Here is a 14,801-nt window from a genome sequence, read left to right as displayed (position 1 = left end):
CCTTGTGTGCCGTTCTAGACAGTCTGTTAAGACTATATGGGTGATATTTGTATATATTTTTTTTAATCACGGCTCTTGGGCACTGGTCCTAACTTCCATAATGCCAAGGGGCCAGCAACAAGCGGCACTATTGAAGTTATAACGGATACAGGTTCATACATTTCTTGAATTTAGCGATGCTATAAGAACGTGGGAAATATAATTTATAGGGATTCTAAAATCAATCGGTGCGAGGAAAGACGAAAACATCCTGTTGACCTGCAGTGTTCTAAAGTTGGTGGGAAGCCATCGTGGTAGTAGCGATAGTAGATAGATAAGGAGGCAACGGACCTTCGGTGAGTGACTGGAGTGAATCAGTGAATGGTGGATCATCCATCAACCTGACTCCTGTACGTTGAATTCTAGCATCTATGTACAGTGCGGTGAGCTAAGAACTGGGTGTTCCACCCCAGATAGAACAAATAATTGCAACTTCGGCTGAATTTGTGCTTTATGTAGCACAATTTTCTAGAGTTAAATATGTTTTTGCATTCCAAAAAAAACAAGCTTCTTTGAATCCTCGTTGGCCAGATGAGTAATACTGTCCTGTATAGGCGTTCAATGACAGGTCAGATGCGATTGTTGTGCCAAGCAGGTTAATGGTTTTACGATGGCTAACATTGGTATTTAGTTTTACTTTGTGCCACCAAATATTGCCAGAGCCATGCAAACTGCATGGGAGTTACTGTTTTTTTGTTTCTCCCAATGACAACCACTTACCTACTCAAGTCATGATCCCCATTCTGGGATCAACATCTATAGAATCTCACCCAGATCCAGAAGGATGCTGCCGAACAGAATGGAATAATGCGGGCATCCAAATAAACACCTCGTTCGATACCCATACATCGCACCTTCTGGCTTTGACATTCCTTGAAGACAAAGGTGTAACCATCAACCGCATCAGAACATCAACAGGCTTTTGTGCGCATCTCCTTCATGGATGTAAAATAAAGAAAACGCCACGGTACAACTGTGGCCATGGAACCCCACACTGTGGACTATGTAGTAAACAACTGTAGTCTGTGCTTCTTAAAAGGAGGAATAGAAAAAAATAGACTCTCTCCTGAAGCCATCTAATGGCGACCAGACCTCGACATTGACATTAAGCTCCTGAACATATTTCCATATGTAAATAGGGACTGTGGTATTGCCAGCCCTACATGATATTACAACTGACTGGTATTTTTGTTGAATGTGACCAGAATTGTATCATCCAAATCAGGAATTATTGTCTAGTAGGTGATGATAGTGAAGAATCTGAGGGTTGGGCAGCTAAATGTTTATTACTTTTAGCTGTTTGATTTAAATGATATGACTCGTTAAGTGTACTGTTATGTGCAAAATGGCTCATTCTGAGTGGAACTTAAGTCATTAATACATCATTAGACCTCCTTTGCCAGTACCAAAATGTAATAATAGGGTTTTTCCCCTTTTTTCTGGCAACAAAACTGTTTTCTTTTTACAAGTATTCGTGTCTGCATTAACCAAAATACCTGCAGTCAAAATGCAAACAAAAAACATACTATGATAACCCTATTATTTCATTAATACATATTCTGGACAGTATTGGAGCTAAAACAGAGCCTTGTGGATTTCCAGAGTTGCATATATTGACTTATGAGATAGCTAGAATTTCACACTTGTAGATTCAAGTGGACACAACATGATGGTAGCTTGGCAAGCAGTCAGTGCATGACGCATTTTGTGTGTGGGTTGACGGGGCGTATAATGGTAAATGCACCGCGCTATGAAGCCTGCGACTTTAGTTCAATACCTTGCCACGGCCAACACCAGTGGTGAATATCTGAACCGGTCCTGGGTCGCCCACTAGGTCAAATCAGTCATAAGTGAGAACACGTGGAGTGTAATCATTAGGGCTGGGGAAACAAAAGTGACCGAGCATGGTTCTGTCTATATTACCACCACCACCACCACCATCACCACCACCACCACCATTACCACCACCACCACCATCACCACCACCACCACCACCGTGTGCGCTATGTTGGTCTGAATAGGTGCTACACGCGGCATTTCTACTTTTGTTGTGCGTGGTGGCAGTGTGACTTTAGTCTAGCGTGCGTGTGTCATGGCACGCTACAATGTGACCGACTACAATAAACGATCTAGAGAACAGAACATTCATAGCCCATGAGCCCAGACTAGATATTTCACATGTCAGTACTACCTGAGGTGGCACAACATTCACGGTTCCAATGTGGCCAAAACAATGGACGATGCGATAACCATTTGAATGAGTGGGGTTATCGAGTAACAAACTTATTAGCAGTATAAACAAATCGGTATTGCTAAAGTGTTGCTCTAATAAGCTGTACCAATTTCTGCTCTGGGTCATGGATTACAAATAAAATGTTTAGCCTTCTTGCCATGGCCCTCTAAAAAGCTTTCGGTTAAAACAAGTGAAACAATACATTTCTTTCAATTGAAATTAATACAAAAAAAATCTCCTGAAAAGAACAAAAAAGGAAAGGGGGACTTGGATCATTTATTCGAAACGATCAACACCTCACAAAGATGAACGTGAATAATTTTCCATAAATTAACAAGCACTTTAGGCCTTTAAGCACCGCATTTTTTTTACCAGAATATTCAAAGCCATCAACATCACATTTGGTACAATGCAGGGGAATCTGTCTTGACAAATAGACAACAGAGTCACTAGTAAAGAGGGACGAAAGGTGAGATACACTGCAAAAGAGACATGTACGGTGAAAAATAAAATAAACCAGCGTATATTGAAGACGAGAGTTCATGCGTAAATGTGCTTCACACGCTGACAGCGTCAGCGCCTGAAGCGGCACGGGGGTTGGGTGTTGTGGCATATCGTGCCCTTAACGACAGCACTGACGATACTAGAGCCTACTAACCCTGTGTACATCACACCTTCAGGAGGCACGCGTGTCAAAGGCGCAGCTCCTGCTTGGCTCACACGTCACTGCTGGCAGAAAGCGGCCTCCACGAGAGGAAGCTCTTAGAAACGTGCGTTTAAGAGTTTTTTTGGCAGCTTTAAATGTCCAAGTGACAAGCCGCTTACTTCGTTGAGCAATCATTTGTGGCCAGGTCGCTTCTGAGAAAAAGAGCTACATCGTTCAGTGGGCATTACTTGGTAAAATACAAAAAAATAGTTTACAGTTTAGTAGTTCAGTTTTACTCTTACCATTCTCAGTGGTTGTACACCCGTTCATACTGCTGGGTGGACAGAGGCGCGGAGAGCAGAGTTAAGAAACTTGCTCGGAGGAAAAAAGGTCTTGCCCCATACTGCTACCTCGCTCGACACGTGGCCGTTGTGAGAGAGGTCACATTTAAGGCGAACTTTTACGACTGCCCTCCTGATCGTGAGCCCCCTCCGCTACCAAGGCAACAAAGTGTTGCGCGTGCGCCATTAACAATCGCAGCGAGCAGCACATTGAGAAATCCAGAGCAGCACATTGAGAAATCCAGAGCAGCGTGGGATAGTTTGGCACTCTGAGCCTGAAGGCGCGTTTGTGTGTGTGTGTCCCGACGGCCGCTCTTAACAACCGCTGAAGCAATAAAACCAAGGAGGATGGAAATTCTCCGCACTGGTAACAGCCAACAATACTTAGCTGGTGTGTTTGACACCTCGGCTGTTCTTTTGAGGGGTTTGATGGGGCGGAGAACCAGTCACAATATTGAAAATAAAACACCCGGATTATTTTCGCTCAGCTTGCAGTTTTGCTGCGGTATACTGAATGCTAATCGCAAAGGGAAGTTTTCAAATGCCACGCTGTGCTCCGCCAAAATCAGCAGTAGGGGGCCCCATTCACTTTTGGGACAAAAGCCCTCTTTGCCTACTGCTGCTGTTACCTTTCGTACGCTGCCCATGGCCATGCCATGCACACCGAGCTGACCGATATCATAGCAAAGGTGGCTGAACGTTAAACAACATAGTAGACGGAAGTATTATTAGCCCTTTCCACACAATTACAAAACCGGTTCGGTGCAACCGTTAGATCAAGAGATTAAAACATAATTACTAAACCACCTCCCCTCAACCAAAGCTGCTGAAATTACGCACTCCCAGTACGCCCTGTCGCCGATGTGATGTGAAGGGACAGATACAGTCTGCTCATGGATTATTTTTTTTACTTATATTAGCCGCAATGATGCTCATGATTATGTTGTGTTGTTATGAAGATAGTTGTCCAGCCCCTTGTTAATTCACTGCTGGATGAAGGCCTCCCCACACTGTGGCATGCGTTTGGTGGGTTCTTTGACCAAAAACTGTTCACAGTGAGGATCGTTCCCTGGGACAGTTGAAGGCATCACCCGCCACTGATGTCACGCGTTGGCCAGGAATAGAACTCAGGCTGCAGGGATCCGTGGTGCAGGGCACTAACCACTGTGCCACTGCTTCACCCCAACTGGATGCTTAAGGGAGGCGTATAACGTGCCACATTTGAGGAATACGTTTTATTTTTTTAAACTCGGCTTACCCAACAATTATTGCGTCAAGTAATTTATACAAAGCCAGTTGATTTTTCCGTTAGTTGAAAAAGGGGCTAAGCTATGTACAGGACTGGCTTCAGATACAATGAAAGCATGCGGCAGACAGGAGGAATCAAGGCTTGTACTTTTTGACACTGGGCCTTAACACTGCTCGTTACCACAGTAAAACCAACAGACACGAGTGAGTGAAGATACCTTCCAGACTACACTGTACAAGAATACACCACTGTCACACACTCGGGAAATCCAACCAGCAAAACGATTAAAACGCCAAGCGGACAGCACTGTATTCCCAATTTAGACGTGGCTTTCGCTGTGCTTGGAGACAGCTGGTCTTCACGGGAGCTGCAGGACACCTTAAGGGCGCCTCATTGGTTTAGGGTTTCGGGGATGAACACCGTGACGCCGTGGGTGCGTGCGAGACGCAGGGTCACGCGAATTCCTTCCGTGACGGCCGAGCGGGCAGCCGGGCAGGGAAGGCCTCCCTTGTGGTTCCCAGTTCACTCACTCCACTGCCGCTGCTTTAAATAAGGCAGAGAGATGCTTTTGTTCTCGAAATAGTGTTTTACGTAACGTCCCATCGCTCCGGTCACACCGCAAAGCGTTTGCCCACCAATGAAAAGAACGTTCCGCTACTAGGAGAGTTGCAGTTTCTCATCCTGACGATGCAAATGGTACCCTTGCGTCCTCTCGATACAAATGAAAGTGAATTTCACGAAACATTAAAAAAAACGATTGTAGACTAGTTTGAACAAATGTAGGTGCAAACTTTGATTAACCATCCGTGCAATTACAGTATATGGTAGATTTATATACAGTGAGGGAAACAAGCATTTGATCCCCTGCTGATTTTGTACGTTTGCCCACTGACAAAGAAATGATCAGTCTATAATTTTAATGGTAGGTTTATTTGAACAGTGAGAGACAGAATAACAAAAATGTTATAAATTGATATGCATCTTAATGAGGGAAATAAGTATTTGACCCCCTCTCAATCAGAAAGATTTCTGGCTCCCACGTGTCTTTTATACAAGTAACGGGCTGAGATTAGAAGCACACTCTTAAAGGGAGTGCTCCTAATCTCAGCTTGTTACCTGTATAAAAGACACCTGTCCACAGAAGCAATCAATCAATCAGATTCCAAACTCTCCACCATGGCCAAGACCAAACAGCTCTCCGAAGATGTCAGGGACAAGATTGTAGACCTACACAAGGCTGGAATGGGCTACAAGACCATTGCCAAGCAGCTTGGTGAGAAGGTGACAACAGTTGGTGCGATTATTCGCAAATGGAAGAAACACAAAAGAACTGTCAATCTCCCTCGGCCTGAGGCTCTATGCAAGATCCCACCTCGTGGAGTTGCAATGATCATGAGAACGGTGAGGAATCAGCCCAGAACTACACGGGAGGATCTTGTCAATGATCTCAAGGCAGCTGGGACCATAGTCACCAAGAAAACAATTGGTAACACACTACGCCGTGAAGGACTGAAATCCTGCAGCGCCCGCAAGGTCCCCCTGCTCAAGAAAGCACATATACATGCCCGTTTGAAGTTTGCCAATGCACATCTGAATGATTCAAGAGGACAACTGAGTGAAAGTGTTGTGGTCAGATGAGACCAAAATGGAGCTCTTTGGCATCAACTCAACTCGCCGTGTTTGGAGGAGGAGGAATGCTGCCTATGACCCCAAGAACACCATCCCCACCGTCAAACATGGAGGTGGAAACATTATGCTTTGGGGGTGTTTTTCTGCTAAGGGGACAGGACAACTTCACCGCATCAAAGGGACGATGGACGGGCCATGTGCCGTCAAATCTTGGGTGAGAACCTCCTTCCCTCAGCCAGGGTATTGAAAATGGGTCGTGGATGGGTATTCCAGCATGACAATGACCCAAAACACACGGCCAAGGCAACAAAGGAGTGGCTCAAGAAGAAGCACATTAAGGTCCTGGAGTGGCCTAGCCAGTCTCCAGACCTTAATCCCATAGAAAATCTGTGGAGGGAGCTGAAGGTTCGAGTTGCCAAACGTCAGCCTCGAAACCTTAATGACTTGGAGAAGATCTGCAAAGAGGAGTGGGACAAAATCCCTCCTGAGATGTGTGCAAACCTGGTGGGCAACTACAAGAAACGTCTGACCTCTGTGATTGCCAACAAGGGTTTTGCCACCAAGTACTAAGTCATGTTTTGCAGAGAGGTCAAATACTTATTTCCCTTATTAAAATGCAAATCATTTATAACATTTTTGACATGCGTTCTTCTGGATTTTTTTGTTGTTATTCTGTCTCTCACTGTTCAAATAAACCTACCATTAAAATTATAGACTGATCATTTCTTTGTCAGTGGGCAAACGTACAAAATCAGCAGGGGATCAAATACTTTTTTCCCTCACTGTATATAAAAATAACATTGTTAGATCCTTAAGTTGGAACTCATTTCAAATACGTGTTAATCTTATGAATAACAGGTATTTCAAACCGTTCCTTCTAAATGTAAATGTATTACCTCCAAAACTTAACACTATCATCAAGGTTCCTTCTTACAATGAAGATATGAAAATGGTTTCAGGTTATTGGTATTGTAAGGGTTGATGTACCTTGTAAGCAAATTGGTCATAGACCATGACCCAGAAAAGGTCTTTAACCTTAAAAAACACATTACATTGTTATATTATGATGAGAGAATACAGGTAAAGTGAGTGGTATGCTCCGTATTCGGAAGTCAATCCCCAACGTAAGTAATTAGTGTTAAACGTACCCAAGGTATGCATTACTTCCATAACACGACATTCTTATAAGATACAAATTACTTTAATATACTAGAGGGTTGGCACACTCAAAAGCACACGCATCACATATTGCCTGACATGTCTAAAACATGGCTTAATCAATCAAATCGTCAACTTGAAAAGTCAATGGTGATAACACTGCCATCTAAAGAGTATTTTTGTTGCATAACAAACGTCACATTTTTTTTTTATAAAACGAGAGGTATTCAAGCACAGGATTTGTAAAACCCAATACTGTACTGAAATTTGTTGGTGCAATTAGCTCCCTTTTCAAAACTATGGGGTTGTTTTCCCACTTTCCTTTTCGCCTCAACGACTCCCAACCATGTCCCATGATGGCGAGATGTTAACTACCTCGCCTGGTACACAGGAGATCGTGGGTTCGATTACGACCCCCGACGCCTGTATATTTGGAGTTTGCATGTCTCATTTTTTCCGTGGTCGCATAGACTCTTCTCCGAGTCCTCTGGTTCTTCCCTACACATTTAGAAACATGCGTTTAGACTATATGGCTGCTATAAGTTTCCACGTAAGCCCCTTCGTTGTGCTGTTGTTTGTGATTGCCAGGTTGCTTCTGAAAAAAAGCTACGTAGCTCAGTGAGCCCTATCTGGTAAAACTGTTTTTTATAGTTTTTAAAAAAATTCAACTCTGTCTCCTACAAAGTTCAAAAAGGGTATTTTTTCAGATAGTCTGCGCATTTTATGCAGCGGTGGTCAAATTAAGAAGGCATAATTGTGATACTCAGTGAATTATATTGACTCGCAAACACTTCACTAACACGACACCCCGATTACATCGATCGATGCCTTTCTAATTTAAGCTCATCCAATACTGTAGGGCAAAGACAATCACAGCAATAGCTTCCAACACATTAAATAAATGTTCTCACTCGAGGTCGGAAGAGAATGGAATACGTTTCTCATATCTCTTTGTTTCCCTTCAGTAACAAACTGTTTTCACAAGGAACCGGAGTGTTTTGATCACTACACAGGACTTTTGATTTAAAGCTTTCGTGACAGCAGGGATTCATATTCTTGGTTCTTTCGGTAAAGTCACGTAAAAGGGAAACAATAATAAAAAAATATATTTTATTGTTTCCCTTCTACACAGGACTTACTTAAATGAAGATCAGCAGCTGCGCTCATCATCTTAACATTCACCAAATTCCCAAACTCCCTTAGAAAACCAACCTTTCACGATACCTTACACTGCATGACTCGGGAGGATGCTGTGCAGCAAATGCCATGAAATATTTTCTCAAGTCCGTGGGAAATGTGACGATTTCAATCCATCCAGATATCACGGAGTCCGCTATAAAATAACCGTGATTGCACAGTGTCCCACGGAAACGCAACAATCACAGCTTTCCAGATGTTTGAGGTCTACTTTTTAAATTGTCCACCTTGTCTTCCTTCACGTCTTGCAGTTTCACAAATTGACGACGGTTAACATTGTCGGTATATTTTTTTTTTTGGGGGGGGGGGGAGTCTCGGTGGTATATTTATAAAATCACTGGATAATAATAACAATAATAAAAGTTATATCCCCGATTCACAGCACGAATACGAGATGGGAGATTGTTTAAAAGGACGCATGCAAAGCTCACATTTCCATTCGAATGACGAGAAATGGGGAAACTCGGGGCATCAAGGGTTTGCTGGCTGGTCCTGTCACAGAAGTCATCACCCCCCCCCCTGACACCGACCAATATTACGCACACTCACTGTCGACATCAATCATCGCAAGTGATATCAGCCGCCTTCACGGATGGTCAAGGACCGACAAGATCCCTCATAAACTGGTGGCTGAAAATGAAGCACCCACACACGCCGCCCACACGCAGAGGACATCTGAAAGATGCCCTCAGCAGTCGCTGTTCCTCAGGCTGACCGCCAGCACCAGACACTGCAGGACGGCGAACACAATCGAAGTCTCCACGATGTAGGTCCTCATGAGCGTGAACACGAAGGACAGCCCGTACACGGACACCAAAAAGATGGCCATGCCGTAGAGGCCATACTTGAGGACGCCTCCTCCCAAGCCCAGCACGTCCAGGATGACCCGAAGCGCGGGGGAGCAGAGCCCGAGAAAGAAGAGCAGCAGGGTGTCGAAGGAGTGCCTCAAGAAGTTGAAGCAGATATCGTAGCCGTGGTCGGGGCCACCTTTCGCTGTGGACGCGACGCGCATCCTGTCGCCGAGGTAGAAGGTCCTTCTCTTGGCCTTCGCGGTGGATCCAGCGGAGGTTTCGGCCGCTGGACAGGTGAGCTTTTGTCCACCGTGAGCTCCATCCGCAGCAACACCGCCACCAACTCCAGCAGTAGTAGGAGCGGCAGCAGCGGCAGCAGCGGCTGCAGCACCAGGAGGGCCGACGTCACTTTCGCCAGCGGGAGCAGCAGTAGGGTCACCTGCACCACCAGCACCACCAGCGTTACGAGCAACAGGGCGACCACCACCATCACCACCGCGACCGCTTGCTCCACCTGCTCTTTCTCCACCAGCGCCAGCAGCAGCAACAACACCAGCACGGGCAGGAGTAGAGCGACCTCTTCCACAGCTACCACTGCTGGTTGTACCAACTCCACTTCCACCTGCAGCAACAGCACCACCGCTAGCAAGAGCTGGGTCAACTCCTCCCCCACCACGACCACTTGCATCACCCCCTCCACCACCAGCAGCGGAAACAACACCAGCGCTAGCAAGAGAGCGGCGACCTCCACCACCACCTGTTACACCTTCTCCACTTCCACCAGCTGCAACAGCACCAGCACTTGCAAGAGCCGGGTCACCTCCTCCACCACCACCACCACCACTTGTAACACCTCCACCAGCAGCACAAACAGCGCCAGCGCTAGCAAGAGAGCGGCGACCTCCACCACCACCTGTTACACCTTCTCCACTTCCACCAGCTGCAACAGCACCAGCACTTGCAAGAGCCGGGTCACCTCCTCCACCACCACCACCACTTGTAACACCTCCACCAGCAGCAGAAACAGCGCCAGCGCTAGCAAGAGAGCGGCGAACTCCACCTGCGACACCTCCTCCACTTGCACCGGCAGCAATGGCACCAGCAAGCGCTGGGTGACCTCCACCACCAAGGGCTCCGCTACCGGCACCAGATGCAACAGCACCAGCACTTCCGAGAGCTGGGTGACTCCCTCCACCAGCAGCGGAAACAGCACCAGCAAGAGCTAGGTGACCTCCTCCACCACCACTTGTAACACCACCACCAGCTGCAACAGCACTAGCAAGAGTGGGGCGACCACCACCACTTGTAACACCTCCTCCACCCCCAGCAGAAACAACACGTGCGTTAGGGAGAATAAGGCGACCTCCACCAGCAAGTGCTCCACCACCAGCAGTAGAAACAGCACGAGCTAGATAAAGAGTAGGTCGACCTCCACCACCACCAAGTGCTCCACCACCAGCACTAGCAAGAGAAAGAGTAGGTCGACCTTCCCGACCAAGTGCTCCACCAGCAGGAGAAACAGCACCAGCAAGAGAAAGAGTTGGTCGACCTTCCCGACCAAGTGCTCCACCAGCAGGAGAAACAGCACCAGCAAGAGAAAGAGTTGGTCGACCTCCACCAGAAAGTGCTCCACCACCAGGTGAAACAGCACCAGCAAGAGTAGGTCGACCTTCCCGAACAAGTGCTCCACCAGCAGGAGAAACAGCACCAGCTAGAGAAAGAGTAGGTCGACCTTCCCGACCAAGTGCTCCACCAGCAGGAGAAACAGCACCAGCAAGAGAAAGAGTTGGTCGACCTCCACCAGAAAGTGCTCCACCACCAGGTGAAACAGCACCAGCAAGAGTAGGTCGACCTTCCCGACCAAGTGCTCCACCAGCAGGAGAAACAGCACCAGCAAGAGAAAGAGTTGGTCGACCTTCCCGACCAAGTGCTCCACCAGCAGGAGAAACAGCACCAGCAAGAGAAATAGTTGGTCGACCTTCCCGACCAAGTGCTCCACCAGCAGGAGAAACAGCACCAGCAAGAGTTGGTCGACCTCCACCAGCAAGTGCTCCACCAGCAGCAAGAGGAACAACACCAACACGAACAAGGGCTGGGAGACCTCCACCACCATCACCATCACTTGTTACAACTCCTCCACTTCCACCGACAGCACCAACAGCAGCACTGGCACGAGAAGGGCGACCTCCACCACCAAGTTCTCCGCTCGCAGCACTCGCTCCAGGACCAATACCGGCATCAGTAGCAGATGGACGATGACTGCCATCTCCACTTGCTCTTCCAGCAGCACCAGCAGAAGTAGCACCAGCAGCACCGCTTTGAGCCGCAGCTGCCGTCTTGATGTCCATCCTCGGGTGTTAGGAAGCAAGACGTGCAGGTCGGCTGGGCAGGTGACTTCGGGAACCGGATTAAAGTCCAAAACCTCTCCGGCTCCGGCCGGTCAGCACAATAACAACGCGGTCACGGAGAGAAATCACGAACGTCCAAATCGATCGGAGCGGCTCGCCCGAGCAATCCGTGAGAAACGTCGCCGTTGTCTTTCACAGCAACCTTGCCCGCCTCTCGTCACGCGTCCACGTCCGTGCCACGCTGGATTCCCAGGACAGCCTGGGGGCTGGCAAGCGCCTGATTTTCTCGCCCCTTTTGTTGCGACGCAGCCTACACAAGAGGAGAAAAGAGCCCCAACACCACCGCCACCGCCACTCCCACCTTCCTTCCGGCGTGCGAGGTTACCGAAATCTCGTAAAAATGGGCTCGATTTTACAACAACGACAAAAAAAGTCTCCTCTGCGGGCGCAATTGTCTGCTGCTGCCACGCAGATGGGTCGCTCTTCTCAAGCAGGCGACCTCTCTATATAGCCTGACGTCAACCACACGGGCTCAGGAATAACACGCCCAGCGCGTTCGTTCTTCATCTTCCAGGCCATACAAAACTGGACTGGTTTTTGTTTTTACACACGCCAGCCAATGCGTTGTTTTCTTGGATTATACTGCCACCGCGCGGTGAAGGAGAGAAACTCTGGGATTCACTGTCGTGTGTGTGTGTGCACCTGGTCAGACAGAGAGATTCCGTGGCTCGATCTCCATCCATCCCAATCAGTCTCGTGTCTGCACCTCATTGCGACACTGCAACTCAGTGCTGGGTGGGCCATTGCCATGGAAAGCTGTCGGTCGGATTTACGCAAATCGCATCCTGGTAGGATTTGCGGTGTCTCCTTCCGACTGTGATACCGTAACATCTGAATTATTGACTGCACTCATATTTAATTTGTAGAGGCGTATAGACGATATAGCATGTGATACTACACTGTAAAGTACATGTGGAGGTTTTTCACTGTATATTAAAGCTTTGGCAGAGTGAGCAACACTTGCGACTAATGTCACACAGGCTCTTCTTGAGTGTCCCTTGACAGCAGATGGCCTCACATGATTGAGAAGCAGTCCCTCCGAGGATTGCTCAGAAGTTTCAGTAACGTGTTGTTGTTGTTGAGCATGTACATGCACGACTTGTGTGGCTATCTGCTGCTGGCTGAGAGCCTCCCCACGCCTTGCAGGGCCGTGAGGGATATCTCAAGATGAGATTTAAATTACCTCGCCTGGTATACAGGAGGCCGTAGTTCGATCCCGACCCTGACGCCTGTATATTTGGAGTTTGCATGTTGTCCTCGTGGTCGCGTGGCTATTCATCCGGGTCCTCCGGTTTTTCTCTCCACATTTAGAAACAACGTGCGCTTAGAGTATTTGGTTGCTTTATATTTCCACGTGATAAGCCACTTCCGTTGGGCTATCATTTGTGGCCAGGTCGCTTCTGAAAAAGCGCTGTATAGCTCAGTGAGCCCTACCCTAATAAAAAATTTTAAAAGTTTTTTTTATTGTAATAGTATCGTAAAATACATTAATAAAGTTATATTCTAATTAGCTTTGTGCCTCTCTAGCCCTCATTTTGCCACCCACTTCATTGTTCAACATGTCATTTTTATGCATGGCCTACTACGTACACATTATTATTAGTTGTACGCAAAAGGTACACAAAACATAACACAACATAATCGTGAGCATCCTTGTGGAGAATGAGATCTGAGAGCCATCACTGCGGGATGAAGGCCTCCTCATGGTGCCCAATTCCTTATCAAAATATATATACTGGAGGAATTCGATGAGCTGTAAAGCTCTTTTTAACAGATGTCCAGTAGGGGCAGGTCAGAATGTTACAACAAACAATACAATTACACGACAGGAGTGCAAAGTATAGTAAAGATTAAAAAAAGAAATCACGTACAAATATATACCAATAAAACTAAACTCTTTTTTTTATCTTACCGGCTAAGGCTCGCCGAGCTATTAGCGTCTTACGGTCCTGTGATTCCATCGTTCCGTGCCTACAGTGGTCATTCTGCCACTGGTGACCCCTATTTACGTGTCCTGCCCAAGCATCTTTCCTTCACGGTCGATGTCTCCGATGAGCGGTTGTCGCAGCAGTTGACAAGAGTGGCCGTGGTGGCTTTGATGTGGCGTCGCGGTGGTAAGCTGCTAAATAGGTCGTGGGTTCGATCACGACCCTGACGCCTGCTATTTGGAGTTTGCATGTTCTGCCCGTGGGCGTGTGGCTGTTTCTCCGAGGATTCCCTCCACGTGTAGAAACATTTGTTGAGAGTATTTGGCTATCAATTTCCACATAAACCACTTCATTTGGACTATCGTTTTTGTCAGGTCGCTTCTGAAAAAGAGCCATATAGCTCTGGACCTTACCTGGTTAAATGTTTTCTTAGATGTTTCGGTTGGACTGGAATCAAACAGGCTCCATGCTGTGCGTGCTACCTGCAGAACGTTAACACTCTTGCATGAATGTCCTATAGCTCTACCACCTCCTGTTAAGAACAAGACACCGGTCGGTCCACGACTGAAGGCCTCCTGATGCCATGTCAGTAACGGGGGTTGTTTGACCATACCTCACCATGCCGATTCGTGCTGGATGAAGGGAGGTGCAGGCGATGTTCGCCATGGCCGGGAATCAAACTCCCAAGTTCTTTCCACAGTGCGTTAACCACGACGGCACTGATCCACCGCTGACAGCCCACAGCAAAGACAAATATCCCCTGTACAGCCTTAACAGACCATTGGAGCAAGTGCTGTGAGCGAGCACCTCCAAGTTCGGCACGGGCGCACGAAGGGTTGGTGTGGCCAGTTGCACGCTCGGTCGGCCGCCTTTGTCTTCCTCGTGGAGATGTTTACACATCGCACCAGGTAACGGTTCAGATGATCGTTACTGTTTTTGGTGGCCATGAGCGGAAATCGAATTCGGGTCGCCGAACAGCGCATCGCGGTAACGACTACATTACCACTTCCCACACTACACTGTCTCGACTGTTCACAAAAAACACAAAGACAAGCAACAACCACGTTCTTTTTTTCCGTCAAAGCACATTTGAAAAGGTTTAGTGTTCAGTGAAGCTCGTTTTTAACCTCCCGACAACCGTTGTGTTTACAAAAAGCACGCTTGTATTAAACATTGCAAAAT

At 47.2% G+C, this 14,801-nt stretch overlaps 2 protein-coding genes across 2 annotated transcripts in view; both read right to left on the bottom strand.

Moving 5' to 3' along the window:
• LOC142925636 (uncharacterized) overlaps positions 1-14,801 on the bottom strand; it is a 139,963-nt gene that overhangs the window by 121,664 nt on the left and 3,498 nt on the right. The window lies entirely within an intron of this gene.
• Positions 2,529-14,684, bottom strand: LOC116944977 (uncharacterized). The gene is made up of 2 exons (XM_032958986.2): positions 11,517-14,684; positions 2,529-9,722 (listed from the first exon to the last, which is right to left on the bottom strand). The coding sequence occupies exons 1-2, from the start codon at positions 11,629-11,631 to the stop codon at positions 9,181-9,183; spliced, it is 657 nt and encodes a 218-aa protein (XP_032814877.2). The 5' UTR covers positions 11,632-14,684; the 3' UTR covers positions 2,529-9,180.

This window comes from Petromyzon marinus, chromosome 22 (genome assembly GCF_048934315.1).
Source record: "Petromyzon marinus isolate PM22_M1 ecotype Great Lakes invasive population chromosome 22, UKy_Petmar_22M1.pri1.0, whole genome shotgun sequence".
Taxonomy (NCBI): domain Eukaryota; kingdom Metazoa; phylum Chordata; class Hyperoartia; order Petromyzontiformes; family Petromyzontidae; genus Petromyzon; species Petromyzon marinus.
This window is presented reverse-complemented; position numbering and strand designations above follow the sequence as displayed.

Excerpts from the sequence above, each read along its gene's own strand:
- LOC116944977 (XM_032958986.2), bottom strand. The coding sequence starts at position 11,631 with ATGGACATCAAGACGGCAGCTGCGGCTCAAAGCGGTGCTGCTGGTGCT. Across the intron at positions 9,723-11,516 it reads TCCATCTGCTACTGATGCCG|GTGACCCTACTGCTGCTCCC; the intron begins GTATTGGTCCTG and ends CTGGTGGTGCAG.